Genomic DNA, 24,831 nt, shown 5'->3' with positions numbered 1-24,831 from the left:
GGAGAACATCTGTCCAACAGCCCTTCTTCCAGGGGCTGCAGGCATCTGCTTTTGCAGTCCTCCTGGGTGAGGGGCACTGTCCGCTCACCAGTCACCAACTGGCCACAGCCAGTGCCGTGGGCCACAGCAGGCATGGGCCGCACAGCACAGGCTTCTCCAGAGCTGGTGTTCAGAATGAGTCACCAGGCCTATCTTCCAGGGGCCTCAGACTGAGCATTAAGCTCGGCACCACCCACGACCCTCAAGGATATGCTGGGGAAGGAGGGGGGTGGAAGGCCTTGGAAGGGTCTAGGAGGAGGGAGAAGGGGCCGGCGCAGGCCTGCTTTCTCGGGAAGGTCCAGGCCCGCCCACTCACCGGTCCTCCATGATGCGGCACATGTGGTAGATGGCGCTGTGGCCCAGGTGTGTCCCCAGCAGGTTCCGCATGAGCTGTGACACACAAGAGGCTGTCACTGAGGTCCCCCCTCTCCAGCCCTCCACAGCCTCGCCCTGACTGGGGCTTGGCCACCTCACCCCCAGCCCCAGCCTTGCAGAGCCCCACCTTCCAGCAGGGCTCACACAGTTCCTTGACGTTGACAGTGCGGCAGAGGGTGACAATGAACAGGGGCAAGCTCTCGGCAGGCAGGCAGTTGTAGCAGACCACGGCGTCCAGCACTTGCAGGGAGACCTGGGTGGGAGGCGCCCAGGGGGAGTCAACACCACTCACAGCCCATGGGGCGCAGACCATACTGCCACAGAAACCTCCCTTGGGAACCCAGGGATGAAACAGGGACGAGATGAGGGTGTCCCGGGCCCCGCGATCTTCCTCTTTGTGGAAGTGTGGTAAAAACACAACCCAGCACTGGCCAGTGCGATGCGGGCTCGGTCTTCCCACTGCTCCTCGGAGACTGCAGTTTTGACGGACTGGAGGCGGATGGCAGCCCCGGCCCGGGACATCTCTCAATGCCACCTCCCCGCAGCCTGTGCGCACCTGTGTCTGGTCTCATGTTGGTCATGCTCACAAGAACCCTGTCGTTCTCACCATGCTGCTGCACGGCCTAGCCTACTGGCTGGTGTCAGCGTGAGCTTCGCACACCCGGGAGCCAGAACACAGGGGACTGACTTCACACTCTCCAACGTCAACTGCCAGGTCTGCAGTCCTCAGAAGGCGCCACTGTGGTTCCCCCACCCAACACAAGGGCTCAGTGGCCCTGAAATATCACTGCCCCTTAAATCAGACATGGCTCCTGCTTCTAGCCCACCAAGTGAAGCTCTCAGGGCTCTGGTGGCCAGTGAGACTCGGCACCCCCTGAAGCGACGGAGGGGACTGACCTCTATATCCACGGGTGACGTGGTCCGGATGCACAGCAGGCAAATCATCCTGGGGAGGGGGGGTGGACGTCGCGGTCAGCTAGGACCTGCTGCCTGGCGGGCCAGCGGCCGCTTCCCTCCTGGGGCACTATGGGTCAGCACGTGCGGGGCTGCCCCCCACCCCACAAGCACCAGAAGACCACCGGCCCGCCAGCCACCGAGTGGTCTGCTTCGCGTGAGCCAGACCAAGGCCTGCTCTTCTGAGATGCCACAGCCTCTCGCAGACCGGAGGCCCACACAGCACAGCCGCAGCAGCAACCGAGCAGGTCGCCCCACAGCCAGTTTTATGCCTCCAGACACCCCGCTTCACAAAGGGTGGCTGACTCCACTTCCCAAGAGCCCTGGGGCACTGCCCAGGCAGTGTTGCTCCCTAACAACTTTCAGGTTCAAACACCTTAAGATCCTGCACAGGGCCACCATAAGCTGGCATCACCTCGATGGCACGGGGTTTGCTTTGGGGGGAAGTTATCGCTACGTCCAAGGACGCTGGCAGTGCTGTGGTGACACGCTTGACTGCAAACCACAAAATCAGCGGTTCAAACCCACCAGCTGTTCCTCAGAGGAGGGACACCATGGAGACTGCCCGTCTGGGAAAGACCCGAAGGCAGTGGTCGCTGTGAGTCAGGACCGGCTCAGCAGCAGTGGGTTTGGCCTTGGTGGCGCAAACAGTTAAGCACCAGCTGAACAGAAAATCTGGCAGTTTGAATCCCCCAGCCACTCTGGGAAAAAAGATGGGGCAGTCTGCTTCCGCAAAAACGTGACAGCGCAGGAAACCGGATGCCCAGAGCAGTTCTGCTCTGTCCCACAGCGTCATCCACTCGGTGGCAGCAGCGTCTCCATGTGTATGTTGTCTACCACCCGCTCCTGCACTGGCGGGACTGTGGGCTGACCCCCAGGGAGCAGCAGTATCGGGGTCTTTGTCTTACTGAACCATGGATGCGATGTACTCGTCCAGGTAACAGCTGTTGAACTTGACCAGGTTCACAAGCACCAGCAGGAACTCTGAGGATAAGCCGACATCCATCCACTGCAGGACAAAGTCAGCTGGGGCAGAGAGGGACAGGGAGGGGTGAGGTTAGCACCAGACCGGCCCCACTCACCTCCAAGCTCAAGAACGCATGTCCTTTAACCAAAAAACAAGGTTCTATGCCCCCTTTGGGGGCATCTGAAGGGCAGGGATCAGTCTTTCTCCGTCTGGAGGGAAGAGATGTGATGAAATCGAAAGGTGCGTGGGAAACGATTCATCCCAGGGACAAATGGACCACACAGCGCCAGTCTCCACAAGCTGAGGCCAGGGAACTGGACGGTGTCCAGCCGCCACCACCAACTGCTCTGGAAGGGACCCCAGTGCAAGGCCCTGAATCGAGTGGGGGGACACTGTGAAACAGGGCTCGGCATCGTGAGAGAGCAGACCGACTGGTTGGACACGAGATTGGTGAGACACCTCCTCCCAAGACAACAGCGCTGAGTCACACTGCGGCTCCAGGATGGCGCGGGCCCCTTAAAATAACCGACCACGTAGGACTAAAAGGGCAACACTTCCCAAGGAGGACATTAAGCTGGTCAGGAGAGGAGGAAAGGAACCAGCACACACAGGGAGGAAGTGGACCGAGTGCGGGTCCACTGAGGGATTGAAATGGACGTGTGTGAATTACAGCATGTCTCACTGGTGATGTGCTCTGTCAGCCTTCACCTAAATCACAGTAAGAAGTTAACCAGAGAAAACAAACACAAAGGGGAGCTGTCAGAGCCTGCCAATGGCCCCGCACCGAACCCACTGCATGCCCATGGCTGATGGGCCAGGGGGCCGCCCGGGGCTGACCGTGAGCGTGCGAGGGCCTCGGTGTCTAGAAGGCTGATTCACTCCGAGGATTTCTAGGAAGAAATGCTTGGCTGCCAGCCAACCAGCCTTCCACAGGACACCTGAGTAGGCTCCCCCGCCTTCCCCCACCCAGCCAGGCCTGCCTGGAGCCGAGCAAGCAGGAAGCCCACGTCTGGGAGAGGTGGCTGGGTCAGACTGACTTTCTCCTTCTCCAGAAGGGTACGTTAAGCTCCACCACCACCCAGCTCCACCCACTGCCACCACCACCACTACCCCACAGGAGGGGAAGGAGATGGGAGAGGAGGACGGGGCCCCTATGAGGTGGTACCCTCCCCCCCCCCAACAACAACAACAGAAAAAAGCTCTGCTGGGCCAAGCTTTCATAGCATGCATTTGTTCCCTGCTGTGTGAGCACTGAGCAACTCACTCTGAGTTAGTGTACCCAGTGGCTTGACTGGGAAGGTGATCTCTGCTCACAGTGAATTTTTTTCATAAAAGCAGTTTCACTCAAAACTCGTTTTTTGTGGTGGCCGATTTAAGAGAATAGCTACAAAATTCTGTTTCCTGCTCGGGAAAAATGCCGCAGAAAGTGATTTTCTCACTTCAGAAAAGGTGAAAGGTCGATTGAAGGCAGACCTCGTTCTGGACGTCCATCAACTTCTCGAACTGACAGAAGTCAACAAAATTCACGCCTTTGTGCTTGAAAACCGACAAAGACGGACCATTGAAGAGATGGGAAAGTTATCTGGATGATCTTGGAGCTCAGTTTGGCAAATCTTAACAAAAGATTTGGGAAAGAGAATGGCCGCTGCAAAAAACGTGCCTCGGGTTCTGGCTGACGAGCAAAAAAGCTTCCACTGCAGCCATGCCACGCTTTGAAAAACCAGCGCCGAAGTGAGCCGGACTTTTTCACAAGGTGCCGGGCGTAGTGCTACTCTCACAACCCCGAAAGCAGACATCAATCCATTGTCACCGGCCCCCAAAAGGTCATCAAGTGAAATCACAGATCAAGACGATGCTCCTTTGTTTTTCGGACGTGAGGGAGATTGTGCATTTGGAGTTCATTCCACCAGGTCAGACTGTTCATCAAGCTTTCTATTGAGAGGTTCTGAAAAGACGCCTAACAATGTGTGACCAAAAAGGCCTGACTCGTAGCAGACGGGGGACTGGTTTTGCCACCATGACAATGAACCTGCTCATGCAGCCATCTCAGTGCGCCAGTTTTGGGCAAAAAACAGCATGCCTCTCTTGCCCCACGGCCTTTACTCGCCTGACCTCACTCTGTGTGACATCTTTTTGTTTCCGTGAATGTGGATGGACATGAAAGGACAGCGGTTTGACGAAGTAGAAGAGGTGCAGGTAAAAGCAAGGATGGTGCTGTCAACCATCCAAACAGGTGTTTGAAAAATGTTTCCGAGGATGGAATCGCTGATTTGATAGATGTATCACGTGTAATGGGGAGTACTTTGTAAGTGTAATGGGGAGTACTTTGAAGGGTGATAGGTTTTTTTGTTGAAAAAAAAAACACTTTTCTTTAAATCCGTTTTGATTTTTTTTGGTACCCCCTCGTATGACTGGGCCCTTGGCCCCCTCCACAGGGGTAGCCGTTCGGTGCCCCAGGAATGTAGTCTGCAGGCAGGGAACAAGGGCCAGGCAGCTCCATTTTGAACGAGCAGAGATCCAGTTCCCTAGACGCCTGGCCAGCAGACACGTGGTGTGACCCTCTCTGCAGGTCAGGCAGGGAACCGCAGTGCCCACCAGCCAGGTGGCCTCACCCAAAACACACCCCTGCCCAGCGCAAAACCCACCCAATTCTTCTTCCAAGTAGGTGATGTGTCTCCCGTTGTCTGTGAGGGCCTTGAACACTTCCAGCCGCTCGTGCAGGTCTTCATTGGAGGGGTAGTCCTTGATGACCCTGAAGAAGAGGGCTCGCAGCACGCCCAGGCGGTCCCCCTGAAGACAGAACCTTGGCTCAGCCGAGCAAGGCCTGGACAGTGCAGCCCTGGGCTCCAAGGGGCACCATGCCCATCACTGTCCTGATGGTCTGATGTGAGCCATCTCTCAGCGTCCCACACACAGGCAGGGCCACTTCCAACCCCTCTTCTAGGCAAAGGTCTGGAGACTCAGAGATTCCCACAACTGCCCAGAAAGGTGACTCATTTCCAAAGCACCTCACCCAACCCCCAAACCTTAACCCTGCCCTTCGCTTGAGCTCCCACTCCACACCTCAGCCCCATCCCTTGGCCAAGCCCTTCAGCCCTTGCCAACTCAGAGCCCACTGGAAGCAGGGCAGGAGCGGCCCGTGGGCAGCCCGCCCCCACCTCACCTGGCCCTGCACAATGGCGGTGAGCAGGGCCAGCACAGCATGGCGGGCCTCTGGCGGCCTGTCGGGCTGCAGCAGGTCAGCGACGGCCCTCCATAGTGCTTCCACGGCGTGCTGCGGGCGCAAGGGGGTGGACAGTCAGCAAAGACAAGGTGGCGGACCTCTGACACACCACTGCTCCCCCAGCCAGGCCAGGCCAGGCCACGCCAGGCCAGACAAGGGCAGCAGCGCCCAGAGGGCCTGGAAACCCTCCCGAGGTTCCAAGCTGCTCCAGCAGGTCAGATGCCCGGTAGTGTCTCAGAAAAAGAGGCACCAGTGGGTATAGCCTCAGCCTGACCCCAAGACCCTGCTTGACACTTGTCTCCGTAGGCCAGTCACAGGCCAGCCGACACCAGGCACTGCCTGCCTTGCCACTGAGGAGGCCCACACAGATGGCTGCCCGGGGGATACTCAAGATCTTTCTGAAGTGGCGAGGTCATTGTGAACAGAGGCATCCGATTGTGGCATGGGGACTCTGAGGAGCAGTTCTGAGACTATGGGGTCCCTTGTCATTGTGCCCAAGACTATGAGGGTAGGAGGTAAAGCGTCAGGCTGGCTTTCGGACCCACACTGAGCTAGAGGCCACGGGCCCACGTGGCTGAGAGGCTGAGGGCAGAAGAGAAACTTGGCTACTGGCCGAGGAGACCAATGACTATCCTGTTTGCTGATTCCGAGTGTGGTAACCCACTCGCTTCCCTGATACACCCCCTGAACTGTGAGTATCGTCTGTGAGCTGTGTGTGACCACGGCAATGAAGTGTGGACCCCAGCACAGAAGCAGAGTGCCCTGGGAGGAGGGGCTGGCATCAGTGCCGATGGGGACCCATCTGCTCCCTGGCCTGGAGCACAGGGAAGGCCGAGGTTCCCTCCGCTGCCTTCCGCCGCACCTACCTCCTCAAACCTCTTGGTTCTCGCCACTTCGCAGATCTGCCCTATGACTCGGATGCGATTGCTCAGCCCGTACTCCACGCTCAGCTCCTGCAGGCGAAGGCCAGAAGAAACTCAAGGCCTGTATGTGGGTGGCAGGTCTCCCCGACGGCGGACACGACCACCCAAGAACTGAACCGGCTGCTGACAGGATGGAGATGCAGCAGGTCTCCCTGAGATTGGGAGTCACCCAAGGACCACCCCACCCACCCACCCACCCGACACACACACAACAAAGACCCCAAGACGAACATAGCATGCCATATGACGTCAGGGCACACCGGGACATGTAACTAAACTTTCCAAAAGAAAAGACAAGCCAAGAATCCCAAGAGCAGTTCAGGAAAAAACAGTCACTAATAACAGGGAACCGTGTCATGGACAGACAGCTTTGCAAAGTCAATTATGGCAGACGTGGTTAGGTTACAATGCGTTACCTTACCTTTGGACCCCTGTTAAAGTTGTGTCAGTTGAAAAAAAAAAAAGTGAATGGGAAATACACGTGGAGTAAGCCTCTGGGGCATCGCCTCTGACCACAGGCCAGGGGCACGAATAACCTGGTGAGCACACGGACTGCAGGAGAAAGCGTTCTCTTGCAGGTGCAGTTGAGATTGAGCAGCTCATCATTGGGTCTCCCTTTTGATCCATTTTAAATTTGTCATCGTTTTTAGCATTTTCTGCTTTCTTTTCAACTGGAGCTTTTAGCTCTTTTACTTTGTTATTGTTGCTAGTTGATTTAAAATATATATATAATTTTTTTTATGTATATAAAGTGCAGAATAGGGAGATCTACCGAGCCGGTAATTGGATTAATGGCTCCTTGGGGAGCATGGCAGGGAAGGCTGGAGGGAAATGGGGAGCTAATAAAGATGGGTATGTTTATTAAATGTTCTAAAATTGTGGTGATGAATGTGCAACTCTTACTGATGGGCTTGAACGATTAAATTGTATGGCATGTGAATTACATGCCAATAAAACTGTTAAAAGACAAAAAAGAATCACAGTCCCAGAAACTTGCAGGGGGCAGTTCTACACTGTGCGATGGGATTGCAAAGGGTCAGACCCGACTGGATGGCAGAGTTTTTGGTTGGTGGTGAGGTTACAAGGTTCTGCATCCAGCAAACCGAAATACCAAACCCACTGTCCTTGGAGTCCATCTGCTCCCAGTGACACCGTGTCATTAGGGTCCACCGAGTCAGTGCCAACCCGTTGTGACCCTGTGTACAGCAGAACCAAACCCTGCTCTGGCCCGTGCCATCATCAACATCGTTTCCATGTTTTGGCTAATCGATGGAGCCAGTGTGTCAATCCACCTTGTCAGAAGTCTTCCTCGTTTTCACTGCCCCTCTAAGTTACCAAGCCTGATGTCCTCCTCCGGGGACTGGTCTCTCCAAACATGAGGTCCAAAGTAGGTGAGATGAAGTCTTGACACTTTTGCCTCTCGGCGGCACTCTGGCTGCACTTTTCCCAAGACAGACTTGTTGGTTCTTATGGCAGTCCGTGGTAGTTCCAATAGTTTTTGTCAGCACCAGAACTCAAATGCATCAAGAATTCTTCAGTCTTCTTGAGTCAATGCCCAACTTCCACACACACATGGCGATTGAAAAGACCATGGCTTGGGTCAGGTGCACCTTCCTCCTCAAAGTAACACCCTTGCTTTTCAACACTTTAAAAGAGGCCTTGTGCAGCTGCTCCACCCAGTGCAACATGCCATTTGATCTCTTGACTGCTGCTTCCATGAGCATTGACTGTAGATGCAAGCAAGACGAAATCCCTGACAACCCCAACCTTTTCCATCAGGATGTTACGTATTGGTCTAGCTGTGAGGATCTGGTCTTCTGTGCAGTGAGCTGTAAACCCCACTGAAGGCTGCAATCCCTGATCTGCATTGGCAGGGCTTCAAGTCCTCCTCCCTTTCAGCAAGCGAGGTTGGGTCATCTGCATATCGCAGGTTGTTAATCAGCCTTCCTCCAGTCCTGATGCAGCCTTCGTCTTCCTGTAATCCAGTTCTCTGGTCATTTGCTCAGCATGCAGATTGGATACATGTGGTATGTATGGGGAGAGGGTACAACTCTGACGCGCCTTTCCTCATTTTACACAATTTCCTTGTTCTGTCTGCACCACTGTCTCTTGAACTCTGTGCAGGTTCTGCATGAGCACCATGCAGTGTTCTGGGATTCTCATTCTTCTCAAGGCTACCCACAGTTTGCTCATTCGTTTTTCTTTTTTCAGTGATCATTTTATTGGGGGCTCCTACAAATCTCGTAACAATCATTCAATTGTTTTAAGCACACTTGTGCATATGGTGCCACCAATATTTCCAAAACATTTTCTTTCTACTTGAGCCCTTGGTATCAGCTCCTCTTTATACCCCCTCCCTCCCGCACCTTCCCACTCTTGTGAATCCTTGATCAATTATATATTATTATTATTTCATACCTTACACTGTTCCATGTCTCTCTTTACCCACATTTCTGTTATTCGTCTCCCTGGGCAGGGGGGAGGGAGGGTGCTATATACCCAACCTCGTGGTGGGTTCCCTCTATATCCCTCTTTTAAATAAGTTTGAAATGAACTTGTAGGTTTTAGTTTTACTTTTACTCTCTTTTTAGCCATTCAGACCGATATTTAGATCCAAGGGGTACAGAATCTGGTTATCCACAGTTTGCTATGATCCCCGCAGTTGAATGCCTTGACATAGTCAATGGAAACACAAGTAAACATCTTTCTGGTACTCTCTTTCAGCTAAGATACATATGACGGGGAGGGAGGGGAAAAATGAGGACCTAATGCCGGGGGCTTAAGTGGAGAGGAAATGTTTTGAGAATGATGAGGGCAATGGATGTACAAATGCGCTTTACACAATTGATGTATGTATGGATTGTGATGAGTTTTGTATGCACCCCTAATAAAATTATTTAAAAAAAAAAAAAGGTCCTTATGACATCAGCAGTGATATCCCTTGTTCCTTGTCTTCTGAATCCGGCCTGAACATCTGGCAGTTCGGGCCTCAATCACTGTTTGATGATTCTCAGAAAAATTTTATTTGCATGTGATATCAATGATGCTGTTGTATAATTTGAGCAATCCGTTGGGTCACCTTACTTTGTAGTGGGTATAAACAAGCACACTATAAAACAGAGTAAAACTGCCACACACACCCCACCCCCCGGGCTCTTAAGGCAGTAAATCTCTATGGCAACAGACTGCCTCAACTTGTCCCTGCAGAGCAGCTTGTGGGTTTGAACCACGGACCTTTCTGGTAGTAGCCCAACACTTAACCTTCTGTGCTACCAGGCTCCCTTGCACCCATCACCCCTTTTCAATTCCAGAATGTTTTCATCAGCCCCCCCCCCCAAGCAGTCACTCCCCATACCATACTCCCACCCCACAGCCCTTCACCCTAAAACCCAAACCCACTGGTGTTCAGTTTATTCTGATTCACAGTGACCCTATTCAGAGCTTCCGAAGCTGTAAATCTCCACCTCAGCGTTTTCCTGAGTAGTGAGTGCTGGGTTTGAACTGCTGACCTTGCAGCTAGCAGCCTGAAGCTTACCCAACAGCACCACCAGGGCTCCCTCCCCAAGCCCTTAGCGATCATTCAAGTGGGAGCACTGTTCTACTCTGCCACTTGTGATCATGTTCTCCAGGTGTGCCTGGGCCAGAACCACTGAGAGGTGGCTCTGTTCACCAGCTGATGGTATTCACCTGCTTAGAAGCAAGCCAACCGGCAGGAGAGGGCGGTGCCACATTCACAGAAGAACAAGAGAGAATGGGCCCTGCTTAGTCACCTGTGCAAGGCTGTGCAAGGGGAGGCATAAGGGCCCTGTTTGGGGTGTTCCATCCACCTACACCTTAAGGTTTATCTAGCTTCCTGGACCAAGTCATCAAGATCCAGACTTGCTTGAGTCTCCAAAGGGCGGTGCAGTGTCCACAGTGCTGGGGGCCAGTCATACCCACCTCCCACGGGGCCTGGTGACTGACAGCGAGGCAGATGAACCCAGCTGTGGGTCACCTGCCCTCAGGGTAACCTCCACGACCGGGGTGGCACACTCACTCTCAGGATTTCGGCTGTGATCACGAACTCCGTGTGCTTGCCCTCTGTGGACCTGGCATGTGGCCGTGAGGGCCCCAACCCCAGCAGCGTCTTGAACTTCTCCTTCAAGCCCGAGTCTTTGCTGGTGGGCTTGGCCATGGTGGGCAGCGCGGCACCGGGGGAGGCTCCTCTGTGCGGGGGCGACAGGGGGAGAGAGGTGAGGGGCAGGGCGGCCACCCCCAGGTCGGCAGGTCCCAAGTCAGCTCGGCCTGCCCTCCTGTCCCTCCTCCCGCCCACCGCCAGAACTGCCGCAGCTCGGTGCCGTCGCCCCACGCTCTGTGTAAGCGGTCAAGGAAGGCAGTGTGGTCGGGGGCGGCCACGGCATCCTCACACTGGTCACCTCTCTAACCCCGAGGTGGACGGGGACGCCCTCGCTCCCGCCGCCATGACTTTAACCTGAGGATCAGAGCGGGTGCGGACACCCCGTCGGGCCGCCCCCAACGCGGCCCAGGCCACCCTGGCCAGTCGGGGCCCCGGGAGCCACTCACCCAGCGCCAAGCCCGGGGCGCGCCGGCCCGCCCCGCCTCCAGCAAGGCCCACACCCCCAGCCCGGAGACACCGCCGGAAGCGCAACCTACACTTCCGGCAGCAACGCGGCGCCCGGCGCAGCCGCACTGCGCTTGCTGGGAGTTGTAGTTCCGGGCTACGCGCGTCTGGTCACGTGGCGGGCCGCGATGCCTGCCGGGACATGTGGTCCGCTGGTGGCTGGTATGCTTCGGTGGGCTTGAGGATGTTGACCCGGAGCCGGAGCCGGAGCCAAAGCCGGAGCCGCGGGCCAGGCACCGGGCCGGGAGGGGACGGGGAGAAGGCCGCGGTGCGCCGGAGAGAAGGAGCGGCTTCAGGTAGCGCAGCCCCTGGGCCAGGCCAAGGGAGGAGAAGCGAGGAAGGGGCGTGCAGGGTCCGGAGCTGCTGCCCGGGGCTCCGAACCACGTGGGTCGCACGGTGCCCCCGCAGCCGCGTACGAGCTCCTGAGCCCCCTAGTGGCATGTTCTCAGGACATAAGGACAGGCCTGCGCAAAGCGACGTTTTCTGGGCTCCCCCGCCTCTGAGCAAAAAAGTTCCCTGACTTCCAACCCTCCCAGACCTACTCCGCCCGGAGCTGCCTCACTTGCTCCCAGACGCTCCTCCTCTCTGCTGCCCAGAGAACAGGACACGGGGTGGAGCCACAGCCTGGTTCTAGCAAGACCTTGAGGCAGGCTGCTAGCTGACAGGTCGGACCATCTGGCCCACCCAGAGGCACGTTGGAAGAAAGATCTGGCTGTCTGCTTTTGAAGGAAGTGGGAAGGGGGGGCTTCACTACGATGTGGGGTGGCCCCGATTTGATGGCAGTTGGTGCCGCTACTGGTATCCCACATATGGCTCTAAGGGGGACTCGGAATCCCTTCGATTTGGGCAGGATTGGCCAGAGGGGCAGTTCCCAGTGACAGTCCAAACAAGGAGGCCCACCGGGAGGTGGGGGGCAAGGGGGATGGGCCGGCACTTTGGCAGGGCCTTGGAATCGGATGAAGTTTGGACGGTGTACGCTGATGCACGTGTCTGGTATGGTGTAACAGCTGGGGGCTCCCCTCAGATCTCCATGTAGACTTTGTCTGGTGGACAAGGGGGCATGGGGAAGGTGAGGGCAGCTCAGGGCACGTGGGGTTACTTTATCCTTTGTGGCATGTGCCCTGGGCTGCCCTAGTGCCACGGAAGACAAATATTGCTGGTGTGTGAGGAGAGTGACCTGAACGAGTGAGGCTGGGATAGCAGGTGGGGCAGCACCATGAGGCCCACCCTCACCTTTCGCCTTGGCTAAGGAGACCTAGTGGCACTTCCTGCAGGAAGCAAGCCATGCCACTGCCCGTTGAAGCGCCCGAGAAAGGCAAAGAGACTGCATGTGGCCTACGAGGTTGTGGATGGCGCCCGTGAGGAAGGCAAGGGGGCCTCGCCTCTCCAGGTACCACATTGGGAGCCCCAGGATTGGCAGCAGCAACTGGCAAACATCCGAACCATGAGAAGCAGGAAGGATGCACCTGTGGACCACCTGGGTGCCGAGCACTGCTACGACTCCACAGTATCCCCAAAGGTAGGCAGGAGTGTCGCCTGCCCCAGTGACTCCCCTCTGCCCCCAAACCAGATACCTCCTTCCTTTCAGGCCTCCAGCAGGGCACAGCCTAAGAGCTGGCAGCCTTACCGGCACCACCCCCAACAGGTACGCCTGGTGCCCAGGGCGCTGGGGGTTCACCTGCAGCCCCCCAGCATGTCCAGGTGTCTGCAGCTCTGAGTGACCCTACTAGCCTCTAGGCTGGTCATAGTGCAGGCAAACGTTTGCCTATCTGGGTTGCTCTAATCTCAGCTCCGTGTCTTCTGGCTGACTTGTGCGTAGGAACATTTCTCTCTGAGTCTCAGTTTACTTGTCTGTGCCGGGTGAGCAGACTCACAGAGGGCAGCAAAGGTAACAATAGCTAAGCCAGCAGCCTGGGAGTGCCCCCGCCTATCCTGGCTTGAGTCTCGAAGCAGTGCCGCCAGGCAGCAGCCCTGGTGGGGTGAGAGAAGGGCTGGACAAGGGCCCTGCCACCACACCCTTCCCGAGCTTCCGCCACTGCCAGCAGGTACGGAGGTACCAGGTGCTGCTTTCCCTGATGCTGTCCAGCCAGACCAAGGACCAAGTGACGGCGAGTGCCATGCAGAGGCTGCGGGCCCAGGGCCTGACAGTGGACAGCGTCTTGCAGCTGGACGACCACACACTGGGAGCGCTCATCTACCCTGTGGGCTTCTGGAGGGTGAGCTTGGCAGGAGGCATGGCAGGGGTTGTAAGCTGCCTGAGGAGCATGGGTCAGATAAGCTGGCCTGCCTAAGCTGCCCCCACAGCTCATGGGCCGACCATCTGGGAGCTGTGGGTCTTTCCTGTTTGCAGCCCCTTCCTTCCTTGTCCTCCCTGCCCAGCCCTTCCCTTCCGCTCTGGCCGCCCACCCCACTTTCTCTTTGTTTACTCCAAGGCTCCCTGGAGTGCATCACCCGCCTCTCTGAGAAGCCTCATGCCCTATGGGAGCCCCAGCACAGCTGCCTCCCCACCCCAGCAGGACTCAGGGTGGCGGATGGGCGGGTTATGGCGGCTCCGTGGGTGGGGCGCTTCCCTTTGGCATCAGCGTGGGCCGCAGCTCCTTGGCTGAGTTTTAAATAGACTTTGGATCTGCGCAGGATGGGAACCTCCCTTGGGCCTGGAAGCTGGTGGGGGAGTCCCAGGACCCGCCTCCCCTCCTACAACAGTCCCAGGTTCTGGCTCCACAGGAACAGAATAGTGGGCAAGGTGCCCTAAACCAGACCCTGCACCCACCTCATTGGCCAGGTGGTCAGAGGAGCCAAGTTCCTGGCCTACCCTGGACCCTTTTCATCTCCCTCATGCCCTTGATGTGTTCCCTTCTGCCTGGAGAAGTGACTGGGTGGTGTGACCCCCACCCCCACCCCACCCCCGTGACCCTGGGTGGGTGATAAGTAGCCCCGGGCACCTGACTGACATCCCAGCCTTTCAGAGCAAAGTGAAGTACATCAAACAGACCAGTGCCATCCTGCAGCAGCGGTACGACGGGGACATTCCCGCTTCTGTGGCTGAGCTGGTGGCCCTGCCAGGTGTCGGGCCCAAAATGGCACACTTAGCTATGGCTGTGGCCTGGGGCACCGTGTCGGGGATCGGTGAGTTGCATGTACCTCTGCAGGAGGAGAAAGGGGTTCCCGGTATCAAGTTAAGCCTGCGCCACCCCAACATTGTTCTCACAGCCAGGCCCACATCAGTGAAGCACCTCCCAGGGACAGCCTCAGGGCTGTGCTGCAGGGGAGGTGACGGGTGCATGTGAGCACTGCCCTGGGGGCGGGGCGGGGAGGGTTTCCCAAAGAAGTCATCATTGGCAGTAACATCCAAGGTCACAGTGTCAAGGGCCCCTGGGGACCCGCTGCTCTCCTGTAGTTGACAGAGAACTGGCACGCCCCTTCAGCCCCATGCCTGGAGGTGGGGGTGGGGGGTAGGGGGTGCCTTGGGGGGAGGGAGCTAGCCCGAGGGACTTGCTTTCTTTTCCCTTTGGTGGAGGCTTGGCGCCCTGGTGGGTAGCCGGTTTGACTGGGGCTGCTGACCACAAGATCCCCAGTGGGCAGCCACCCGCTCCTCGGGAGAAAGTCTGGACTATCTACTCCTGGGAGGGGTTACCACCTCGGAAACCCACAGGGGCAGTTCTACCCTGTCCTGTGAAGTGCTCTAAGTCAGCATTGACTCAGTGGCAGTGGGTTTGGTGTGAGTTTTGAGTTGGCAGAGGCAGGAGTGGGGACTGCAGCTGTGGAGGAGCACCCTGGTGAGCTAGCACCCCAGCCGAACTGGCGTGGGCAGGTAGACAGCACCCACAGCTGGCCTGGCCATATACTGTCCACTCAGTGGCTCCTGTACATCCCACTGAGCTGAGCTGCTGTCCCCTGGGCCTGGTTCCCACGCCAATGCCTCCCTGAAGGGGCCTTGGGAGGGGGACCAGAGAGCAGTGGCAGGGCCAGCCATTTCAGACCCAGGAGATGGCGTGGCCACAGTAGTTAGAAATACCTCACCCCTAGTGGCCACGCTGGACATCAGTGTCCACATCTGTCACCATTGTACGGATGCCTCTTAAGGGCTTCAGTGCCAAGGCAGCCAGCCAAGGGCTAGCCTGAGCTCTGCCCCCCAGAACCCCACTGAGCCTCCCCCGCCTGCCAGCAGCCCAGGGCAGGATGCCCTTCCATCATTTGGCACAGGTCAGCCAGAGCCAAGACTCCCTATGTTATATCTCACTCCCCAACGCCCCAACCACTTCAGGGTGACAGGGACTCCACGTGGTGCAGCGATCCAGCTCCGGCCCCTCTTGGCAACTCCGCAGGAGGCCAGGCAGGCGCCAAGTTGCTCAGCTCCCTGGGTGGCCCCTCTCCCCAAATCTGAGGGCTCTCATCAGGACCCTCAGTGCACCCCCTGCTGGTGTCAGTGGCCAGGAGGAGAAGAGGGTACACAGAAGCAAGGAGTCCCCCAAACTCAGAATCAGCCCTCTGTGGAGTGTTCCAGCCATGGCCTAGAGCAGTGGTTCTCAACCTCCCAACCCTGAGACCCTTTCATACAGTTCCTCATGTGGTGGTGGCCCCAAACCATAACATGATTTTTGTTGCCACTTCATCACTGTAACTTTGCTATTGTTATGAACTGGGCGACCCCTGGGAAAGGGTCGACCCCTGGGAAAGGGTCTTTCGACCCCCAAGGGGGTCGCGACCCACAGGTTGAGAACCGCTGCCTAAAGGGACTTGGCAGCTCAGGGCACTGAAGCACAGAAGGCTGGTGGACAGCTGGGGTTCCAGGCCACTCCCCCACCGAGGAGAGGGGTTGGGGACAGGGTAGGGCTGGCCCCTGTTCACCTTCCTGGCCCGGCCCCACAGCAGTGGACACACATGTGCACCGAATTGCCAACCGCCTCCGATGGACCAAGCGGCCAACCAAGGCTCCAGAGCAGACTCGAGCCGCCCTAGAGGACTGGCTGCCCAGGTGCGTCTGGTGGGGCTGTGCCTGTGGGCGGCACTGGAGCAGAGGGCGGGGCCTGCCCCCTGGTGCCTACCCCTAACTCTCACCCTGCAGGGAGCTATGGGGTGAGATCAACGCTCTGCTGGTGGGCTTTGGCCAGCAGACCTGCCTGCCCCTCCACCCACGCTGCCAGGCCTGCCTCAACCAGACACTGTGTCCCTCGGCCCAGGGCTTCTGAGGATGGCAGCTCCAGTCACATATGTGTCCGGTGCCTTTGCTGGTGACCAGCAGTTTGTTTATAATAAAGTTCTGGGGGTTTGCTGGGGCCTAGCTGGTTTCTACCCCTGTGGGGAGTACACATCTGTGTCTGCCTGACTCCAGGGGCACTTGTGTCTGTTGTTTGCCTCTGTGTATCTCCATCTGTGTGTATGTGTGGTGTGCATGTCTGCCTGTATTTGTAAGCATGTGAGCTTTATGTGTGAGCCATGCACAGGTGTGAGCTGTGTGCATGGATCTACCTCTGTGCATGTGGGAGCTGTGTACGTGTCTGCATATATCTGTGCACACGTGAGCTCTGTGTGTGTACATGTATCTGTACACCTGTGTGTGTCTGTCTATGTACACGTGTGAGCTACGAAAGCTGTCTGCATATATCTCTGTGTGCCCACGAGAGCTGCATGTGCCTGTGTGGCTCTGCGGATGTCCTTTCTATGTGTGTGAGCTGTGCGTGTCTACATCGATCTGCATCTCCCTGTGTCAGTGTACGTGAGGTGTGTACGTATCTGCATGTATCTGTGCATGTGAGCTGCATGTGCCTGTGTGACTGTGTACATCAGTGTGTGTATGCCCATGCACGGAGCTACATATACTTGTATGACTATGTTGTATCTTTGTGAGCTATGTCAGCATTTATCTGTGTGTGCGTGAGCCCTATGCTCCAGGTTGTGTACTCTGTGCTGTGGTCTGGAATGGGAGGCCAGGGTGGCACGTGACAACCCCGGCCAAGGACCCGGGGAACCAGGGAGGAAGTTGCGAAAGGCCGGAAGCTTTCCTGGAGCCTCCCAGGCTGGCTGAGACTCAGACCCGCCCCTCCTGAACTTGTGTACCCCAGCCTGCCCCTGTCAGAGCCCCGTCCCATATTTACACAGCCACCAGGCCTGCAGCACAGGGACACCAGCTGGTGCCATCGAGCCAGAGCTGCCCCAGGGGAGGTGCGGACACCAGAGGTGCCAGATGGAGCTGTGAGGTGCAAGGCCTAGGGGTGGCCACATTCCTTCCACACTGGGCTGCCCAGCAAATGGACACAGGCGAGGAGAGCCGCTTACCCTGACTGCAGCCCCCAACGAGGTCACAGAAAACAAGGGGGCAGGGTCAAACAAGGCCTGTTTATTCCCGAGGTGTGCACATTTGCTATGGCTTACAAGGCAGACAGCGAAGTCGGTCAAGGGCTGGTCACTGGGTCTGCGGGACAGGAGAAGGCAGAGGCACAGAGCGAGGGGCCTGTCCAGAGCCTGCCCATCAGAGGGCTCAGGGCCTCTATCCTCTGGCCCCTCGAAGGCCCCTGGTGCAAGAACAGGGCTGGGGGCCAGCTCCTCCAGCCCCAGCTGCCTCCCCAGAGCCCCACAGTCCGACGCCCATCACCCTCCACCCCCGGAAGTGCCTGCGCCTTTCCTGCAGCCTGGGGGCTGGTGAAATGGTTTGCAGAGAACTGCTTGTTTTATTGCAGTTATGGAGAGAGAGTCCCGGCGGGGCGGGGAGGGGGCTCTGCAGCTAAGTGGAAACACGTGCGAGCTGGAACACTTGGAGGAAAAGCAAAACTAAATTCCTTCTCATCAGCGCCTGCAGCCGGTGCCCACCAGCAAGACCCTGGCTACACAGCCCCAGGTCCCACCTGGCCTCTCCCTCTCTGTCTTTTCTCTCCCTCTCTGTCTTTTCTCTCTCCGTCTGTCTCTCTCTTCTCTGCCTTTCTCCCTCTCCCCATCCTGCTACAACATGGTTGGTCCCAGCACCCTTCAGGCCGGTGGGCGGGTGGGTGGCGGAGGAGGGGACTCGCTGGCTGGTTTTTTGGTGAAGGCAGCGCAGAGCGGCCATGGCTTCCGGGGTGAGGGTGCCCCCTCCAGTCCTCCAAGGCTCAGGGAGCACAGTGCAGGGCTGGGGGCTGCCTCCTGCCCTCCAGGTCCCTCACCCGGCCTGGCGGCGGTGGTGGCAGCAGCGGCGGCAACAGGATCAGAAGTTGCTGAAGATCTCCCGCTTGCGGCTCCAGTCCATGGGCGGGGCGCGCTTGTTCACCCGAGTGGCACGCGCCTTCTCCTTGGCCTCTGCCGCCGTGGGGCTCAGGTGCAGGCCACTCTCCTGGAAGGGGTCCCGCTTCCAGCCGCTGCCGTCCTGGGGCAAGGGAGGCCAGGTGAGCCCAGTGCTCAGAGCACTGCTGCCTCCTCTGATTCGCTCTCTGCCTGCTGGAGGCTTCCTGGAGGCCGTGCCCCCACCCCGGCCCAGACCCCTGTCCAAGGCATGAGGACCATAGTGGGGGCAGGACCACTCACCTCCACGTCCCTGCCTGCACCTGGCAGGTCGCTTCGAGAAGAGCATGCTGAGCTGCCGTTGAACTGGAAAAGCAGGAGCATGCGGTGGCCTCAGGGACCCGCTGGTGTACACACACACACACACACACACACACGCGCGCGCCACACTTGCCTCCCAGCCTAGCGGTTCTCCCTGGCTGCCGTCCTAACCACACAGACAGAGCTCAGGGAGTGGGGGAGGGCGGCTGCGATTGCACATTCCACATTTCTCTGGGCCCATCCCACCATGCCCTCCTCCCACAGGGTTCTCCTAGAGGCCCTGTAAGTGTGCAGACCCCAAAGGCGCCCTGGGAACTGCTGGGCTCATCTCTCACCTGGGCAGGGCTGGTCCCATTGGAGATAGGGGATGGCAGTGGACCTGCAGGACAGAATGTCAGTGCCCTTCTCCGAGGTCTCCCTACCACGCTCTGGCCTCCCACTCCAGCCCCACACCCCCATGGCACCCCAGCTCCTGCCCCCCAGCCCAGGCCTGCCCAACCCACGCTCTCCCTCCGCACCCAGTCTCCTCTAGCCCCGCCTCTGCCCTCAGGCCCCGCCTCCGGGTCTACCTTGCACGTGCTCCTCAGTGGGCGTGACCCGCAGCCGCTTGAAGTGCTCATCGGTTTCGGGGTCCACAACCAGCAGCCGGGCCTCATCCTCGCGGGCCTTGATGGTAGCCACGACCTCAGCATGACGCAGCCCCTCCACGTTCTGCCCGTTCACCTGTCACCAGCCCAGCATCAGCTCTACCCAGAGCGGCCCGACCAGCTGGTCACCAACACAGCTTCTGGCTGACTCCAGCCTCCTTCCCTGGGGTCCCTCCCCCTAACCCAACGTGGGGGTTAAACTGGGGGGGGGGGGGCGGACTCAAGACTTACAACAGAGGAAAGCTTGACACCACGGGGACGTGGGGAACTTGACACGGATACTTACGGAGGTGGGAGGACTGGATACTGACACCCACTTACACAGGGGACCTTGACATTGACATAAGGTGGGCCTTGAGACCACCAACACCTGGGTGGGGAACCTGGACACTGATAGATGGGGGGTGGGGCCTCGTGATAACTACACACTGGGTGGGGGGGCTTGGCACCAACAACACACACGGACACCCCTGGGCACATGCAGGTAGCGACGTAAGTGGAGTAGACACTCAGCACCACAGTCCCTGAGTCCGAGAACCCTGGAGTACCTCAATAAGCCGGTCCTGGGCTTGAAGGCCGGAGTGGGCGGCGGGCGAGCCTGGGTCCACAGAGCGGATGTACTGGCCTGGCCGGGACTTGTCACTGTGCAGGTTGAACCCATAGCCCTGGGGGCCCTTCCGCAGGTGGCAGAGCCGGGGACGAAGCTCTCTCGGGGGCCCATTCATGTCCTGTGGGGCACCATGGGCCCAGGGTCACCACCAAGCCGCCGTTGCCCGAAGCCAAACCGGGACCCAGTTCTCAGTGCCAGGATGCCACCTTGCTAGGACCCACCAGGCTGCAGGCCTTGAGGGCAACCTCAGCCCCCAAATCCAGGAAGAGCCCACAGCAGAGCCGCCCCCCTCACAGGCACACAAGGACAGGGCTGAGGCCAGTGTGGTGTCCCCGGGTGCCCCCCAGCCAGCCGCATGCTGCTTCCTGGGCCCTTGTTTTGTTGTCTCTCCCCAGGGCCTCCCTCCACAGGGCTGACTGTATTTGCTTGCACATTCCAGGGCAATTGGAGCCGCCCCCACCCCGCCCCCACCTAGGCCAGGGACTAAGGGAGGATAAGAGGGTAAGAACCGGAGCAGCAAGAGGGCTCAGGACCTCAGAGGACACCCCTCTCCCCCCAGGCCTGCCTCCATTTACCTCCGACATCCTGCAGGAGAACTCGGCCCAGGGGGCTGTAGACCGGGACAGACCCCAGTCACCAGGCCCTCAGTGGCCGCTGTGCTCAATTAAACATGGCTGGCAGCCCGGCTGGCGGGAGGCAAGCAGCTCAGGTTTCCTGGGAGCACCCGGGGCCTCGAGGTATGGGGAGGTGACAGCGTGCGGCCAGGGCGTGTTCTCTGAGACCCACCTCCCCTCCACTATCAGACAAAGGAACTGCTTGTATGATGTTGGGGAGGATGCAGGGCACCCCCATCTGCTCACCTTCCAAACCCCATGACTGCCAAGACTCCCCACCAAGCCTCCCACCAGGGATGGCACCTCACCTACCAAACCTGCAGATATAAGTCCATGCCACCCCACAGCCACCCCGCAGCAGGACAGCGGGAAACTGTCCCAGAGGGTGCTGAGGCTGCCCAAGGCCTTTCTCCCACAGAGCAGCTGCCCGGTGGAGTCACAAGAGGTTGGGATTGGTTCCGTGGGTTTGAGTTTTATTGGGTTTCTGAAGCCAACTCATCTTTTTGCCTCCGAGTGGCTAATAGGTTCGAACCAAGGACCACTCAGTTCACAGCCAAGCGCTGAACTGGGTCATACGCCTGCCTTCCTCTGAAGCTGAACCCTCTGTGACTCAGCTGGGACTCACGGTGACCCTCGAGGACAGAGCGGTACCCGCCCCCAGGCTCTCCCAGACAGATAGCCATGCCTGTACCCCGAAGAGCAGCTGGTGGGTTCAAACGGCCCACCCCTTGGGGTAGCAGCCAAGCGCTTGAACCACTGCGCCCCAGGATCCTCATTTCCTCCCCTCAACACACCCCCTTTGTCCCTTCCCCACAGTTGCTCTGGGGTGGCCTTTGTGCCTGGGTTAACTTCCTGCCTCCTTCTCCCTGTGGAGCCCCTTTGTTTTGAGGGGACTGCAGTGTGACTTAGGAGCCCTGGGGGCAAAGTGTTGTGCGTTGGGCTGCTACCCTCAGGCCAGCAGTTCAAACCCACCACCCGATCTTTGGGGGAAGACACGCCTTTTCAGTCCTGTATAGAGTGACAGTGTCCGAAACCCACAGGGCGATTCTACCCGGTCCTATGGGGCCGCTGTGAGTCAGCACCCGCTCGAGGGCCGTGAGTCTGAGTTCAGGCAGTGTGCCTTTGGTACTTCCTTGGTTCCTGGCCCCCTGCTGTGACCACAGGCCCTCCAGGACTCTCCCCTCCCTCCTCCTCTCTGTCACCCAAACCCAAAGCCAAACTCGCCACCGACCCTTCAATTAGCAGCTGAGCGCTTAACCGCTGTGTCACAAGGATACCTCGGAAGCAAAGCCCACTGAGGTTGATTGAGGCGATTCCAACTGAGGGTCCAGCGACCCTTTAGGGCAGGACAGGGTGGGCTGGAAACTTCCCAGACTGCCAGTCATCTCTGTGGGACTGGCTGCCCCTTCGTCCTCTCGCAGAGCAACCAGTGGCTTCCCAAAGCCCACCTTTTGGTCCGCAGCCCAGTGCTTAACCACTGGGACACCAGGGCTACTGGGTGATTCCCCGTGCAGGACAGAGGCTCCAACTTCCTTCCTAGCCATCTGAAAAGTGTGTTCCCTGCCCGACCTGGGACCCACCTGCAGGACCCCTGCCTGGACCCCCAAGCCTAGTGCAAGTTTCCTATAAATCCTGTGCTCCTCACAGAGCCCCCACACAAACCCCAAACCCATAAAGTCAGTGCCGACTCACAGTGGCCCTGTAGGACCAGGTAGACCTGCCCCTGTGAGTTTCTGACACTAACTCTTTACGAGTGTGGAAACCTTGTCTTTGTCCACAGAGCAGCTGGTAGTTTCGAACTGCTGACCTTGCGGTTGGCACCCCAATGCATAACCCATTATGCCACCATGGCTCCTCACTTCAGGATACTGAAATCCAGGGGGCAGAGGCTGGCTGGGACACATGGGCTATTTGAAGGGCTGCAAAACCCCAAGGTGTCCGGCCCCGGAGACACTGGGGCAGGTGCTCTGCCAAGAACACCCTGAGGTGTGCAGAGATGGGACACAACGGTGGCTGGGGAGGGAGGAAGGACAGAGGGCAGAAGGAAGGGGCTGGGAAGCATGGTGGGGCAATGCCTGACACGTGGACACAGGAGCCCATCACACAACCACATGACATGGATGTCAGGAGAGCATGTCACACGTGTGCCCCCCCCCCCCACCAACCTTTTCCCATGACCTCGACCCTGGCTTCTGGGGCTTGGGTCCCCCAACAAGAAACGGGATTTGGGTGGGCACCCAGGTGACCTGCCTGTTAGCAAGTGCCCAATGGAATCCAGAGTCTCCTGGTCCGACTGGGCTTTCATCCTGGCCATCCCCCTGCCTCTGGGCCCAACAGGTGCCTCTCCCCCACAGAAGCCAGGCAGTTCTTGCTAAATCCTGCCTAATGTCCTCCATCCTGGAGAAGGAGTCCAGGGGCAGCGTACTTGGTCCTGGATCCTCAAGTGGAGGGCTGCAGTGGGTAGGGCATGCCCGGCCAGTTTTGGACGCTGGACGGAGGGACAGGAGGGGCCGCAGGGCGGCGGGAGCCCTGCACTGGCAACATTCTTTCCTTTCTGGCTCAGCTCACTTCCTGCCGCTCCCAGCCAGCCTTTAGGCTCCCACGGCAGCCATCAGCCTCAGAGCAGGGCCAGCCCGGCCCCTCAGCCAGGCCTGTGACCGGACAAAGAGGCTAGCATGGGGGTGCCCAGTTGCCACCCCCCCCAGCACCACCACTACCACCCCCACCAGGCTGACGCACCAGCCTGACTGAGAAAGGCCCCTTTGTTACTGAGTCCAGCCGACTTGCACCAGGGTCCCCAGGAACCTCCCTCCCTCCCTCCCTCCCCAGCCCACCTGCCCTCTCTGACCTGAATGAGTCCCTGGGGTAGGCTCCCAGGAGGGGCTCCTGGAGCTGGGGCTGGCAGTGTGGCAGCCCCAGAGCGGGCCATGGCAGACCGGAGTGGCAGCGGACTGCTGCCTGGGATAGTCAGCGCACTCTGGCCAACCGAGGGGGCCACCCTCCTTTATCTACCCCTCACTATGTCTAGGGTCCCTGGGGATGGGTGGGGGCCTGGGGGCTGAGTCACCTTGGGGAGCAGGGTGATGACAGAGCTCCAGCTTGGCGCTCCCACCCAGTGGGGTTTCCGTCCCAGGAAAGGAAGGAAGGAAGCAGCTAGAAGCCCAGCCTGCCTGACTCCCAGGACCCGGGGCTGGGGACAGGGAGACAGCAGGACAGAGAGGCCAAGACACAGGCTGGGGACCCCATCTGGGCAGTAGACAACACACTGTGGAAGCCCAGGCCACCTGCTCCCAGGACCCAGGGCTGGGGACAAGGGGACAGAAGACAGAGGGGACAGCAGGGCAGGGGGACAAGGAGGGGACCCCAGCTGGCCAGGAGCCGGTCCACTGTGAAAGCCCAGCCTACCTGCTCCCAGAACCCAGGACCCAGGACTGGGGGACAGTGAGACGAGGAGTCTGGAAAGGGGACCCTGTCTGGAGGGGAGACTGTCCTCTGTGGTCCCTCAGAAGTCCCACATCCTGCACTCATTGGCCCCGGACTGTGTAGGCCAGGTGGGAGTGGTGAGGGAGGGTTCAGTCACCAGCCAGCTCTGCCAGGCTCAAGGGCAGGGAGAGGGAGCCCCAGGGACTGTCCCACTCTGTTTGGGGGCTGGCCCTTGACCTCACTGTCAGCATCTGCTGCAATGCAGCTGCAGCCACCCCAGGCCCGGCTGAGTCACCATTGATGAGGCCCTCCCAGGCCCCACCTCCCTACCTCCCCCAGCCCGGCCTGCTGGGGACAGGGGGGACACAGGCTCAGAGGCTCCGCTGGCTGAAGGCCCCTCCTTCAGGTCCCCTGATGGTGCCCCATGGACACCTTGCCAATGAGGGATGCACAAGCCTTGGAGGGTGAGGGGCACACAGGTGGGTGGGACTGCAGCAGTGAGCAGAGACCTGGGACGCCCCACTCTTGAGCTCTGCATCGCATCGAGGCCAGAAGGCGAAGCCCTGTCCCCTGGGTACCCCTGCGGCAGGAGGGAGGGGTCCCCTCCACCTGCTAGAGGCCTCCCTTTGTTCTTAAAATACACCCACAGGAAGCCCCTCCTGTGCTTCCTGCAGCCCCCAGAGCCTGAAACGGTGAGGCCTCACCCTCACAAGGCGAGGGTCAGAGTTACTCCACCCTGCAGATAAGGCCTGGGGCGGATTTTTCCACAGGAAGGTGAATCCGGCCATTTGTCTAAATCAAGGGGACAAACGTCTTGGGGGTGGGGTTTCTTCCTGGCCAGGGGGTGGGGTGGGGGGGGAGGTTCCAACCCTCATCTAGGAGAAGGGTGCACCCCAGGGACTCGAGTGCTCCTCCTGATCCCA

At 58.6% G+C, this 24,831-nt stretch overlaps 3 protein-coding genes across 13 annotated transcripts in view; 1 reads left to right on the top strand and 2 right to left on the bottom strand.

Moving 5' to 3' along the window:
- The window catches only part of TSC2 (TSC complex subunit 2), a 26,618-nt gene extending 15,524 nt beyond the window's left edge, over nt 1–11,094 (bottom strand). For all 9 annotated transcript variants that reach the window (XM_045286112.1, XM_045286115.1, XM_045286113.1 and 6 more), the window contains exons 1-9: nt 11,045–11,094; nt 10,518–10,686; nt 6,425–6,511; nt 5,499–5,609; nt 4,981–5,125; nt 2,277–2,394; nt 1,312–1,360; nt 542–667; nt 356–429 (exon numbers count right to left, since the gene is read on the bottom strand). In XM_045286112.1, coding sequence (XP_045142047.1) covers nt 356–429; nt 542–667; nt 1,312–1,360; nt 2,277–2,394; nt 4,981–5,125; nt 5,499–5,609; nt 6,425–6,511; nt 10,518–10,655 — 848 coding nt within the window. In that variant the 5' untranslated portion in view covers nt 10,656–10,686; nt 11,045–11,094. The remainder of the gene's footprint in view (nt 1–355; nt 430–541; nt 668–1,311; nt 1,361–2,276; nt 2,395–4,980; nt 5,126–5,498; nt 5,610–6,424; nt 6,512–10,517; nt 10,687–11,044) is intronic.
- A 192-nt stretch (nt 11,095–11,286) lies between these two features.
- On the top strand, nt 11,287–16,378 carry NTHL1 (nth like DNA glycosylase 1). Of its 3 annotated transcripts, none has more exons than XM_013005497.2 (6): nt 11,287–11,398; nt 12,377–12,621; nt 13,148–13,318; nt 14,069–14,228; nt 15,972–16,077; nt 16,168–16,378. In XM_013005497.2, the coding sequence occupies exons 1-6, from the start codon at nt 11,287–11,289 to the stop codon at nt 16,289–16,291; spliced, it is 918 nt and encodes a 305-aa protein (XP_012860951.2). In that variant the 3' UTR covers nt 16,292–16,378. The 3 variants fall into 3 exon arrangements, with proteins under 3 accessions (XP_012860951.2, XP_045141851.1, XP_045141852.1); XM_045285916.1 differs by having other exon boundaries at nt 13,145–13,318; XM_045285917.1 differs by lacking the exon at nt 11,287–11,398 and having other exon boundaries at nt 12,165–12,621; nt 13,145–13,318.
- A 1,041-nt stretch (nt 16,379–17,419) lies between these two features.
- Nucleotides 17,420–24,640, bottom strand: SLC9A3R2 (SLC9A3 regulator 2). The gene is made up of 6 exons (XM_004705802.2): nt 23,334–24,640; nt 19,810–19,989; nt 19,184–19,337; nt 18,950–18,993; nt 18,597–18,659; nt 17,420–18,438 (listed from the first exon to the last, which is right to left on the bottom strand). The coding sequence occupies exons 1-6, from the start codon at nt 23,412–23,414 to the stop codon at nt 18,280–18,282; spliced, it is 681 nt and encodes a 226-aa protein (XP_004705859.1). The 5' UTR covers nt 23,415–24,640; the 3' UTR covers nt 17,420–18,279.
- Nucleotides 24,641–24,831: the final 191 nt, after the last annotated feature.

The sequence above is a fragment of the Echinops telfairi genome, unplaced genomic scaffold (genome assembly GCF_000313985.2).
Source record: "Echinops telfairi isolate 266 unplaced genomic scaffold, ASM31398v2 ScPeMD7_5;HRSCAF=22, whole genome shotgun sequence".
Lineage (NCBI taxonomy): Eukaryota > Metazoa > Chordata > Mammalia > Afrosoricida > Tenrecidae > Echinops > Echinops telfairi.
The sequence above is the reverse complement of the archived record's forward strand: the minus strand, read 5'-3'. Positions and strand labels throughout refer to the sequence as shown.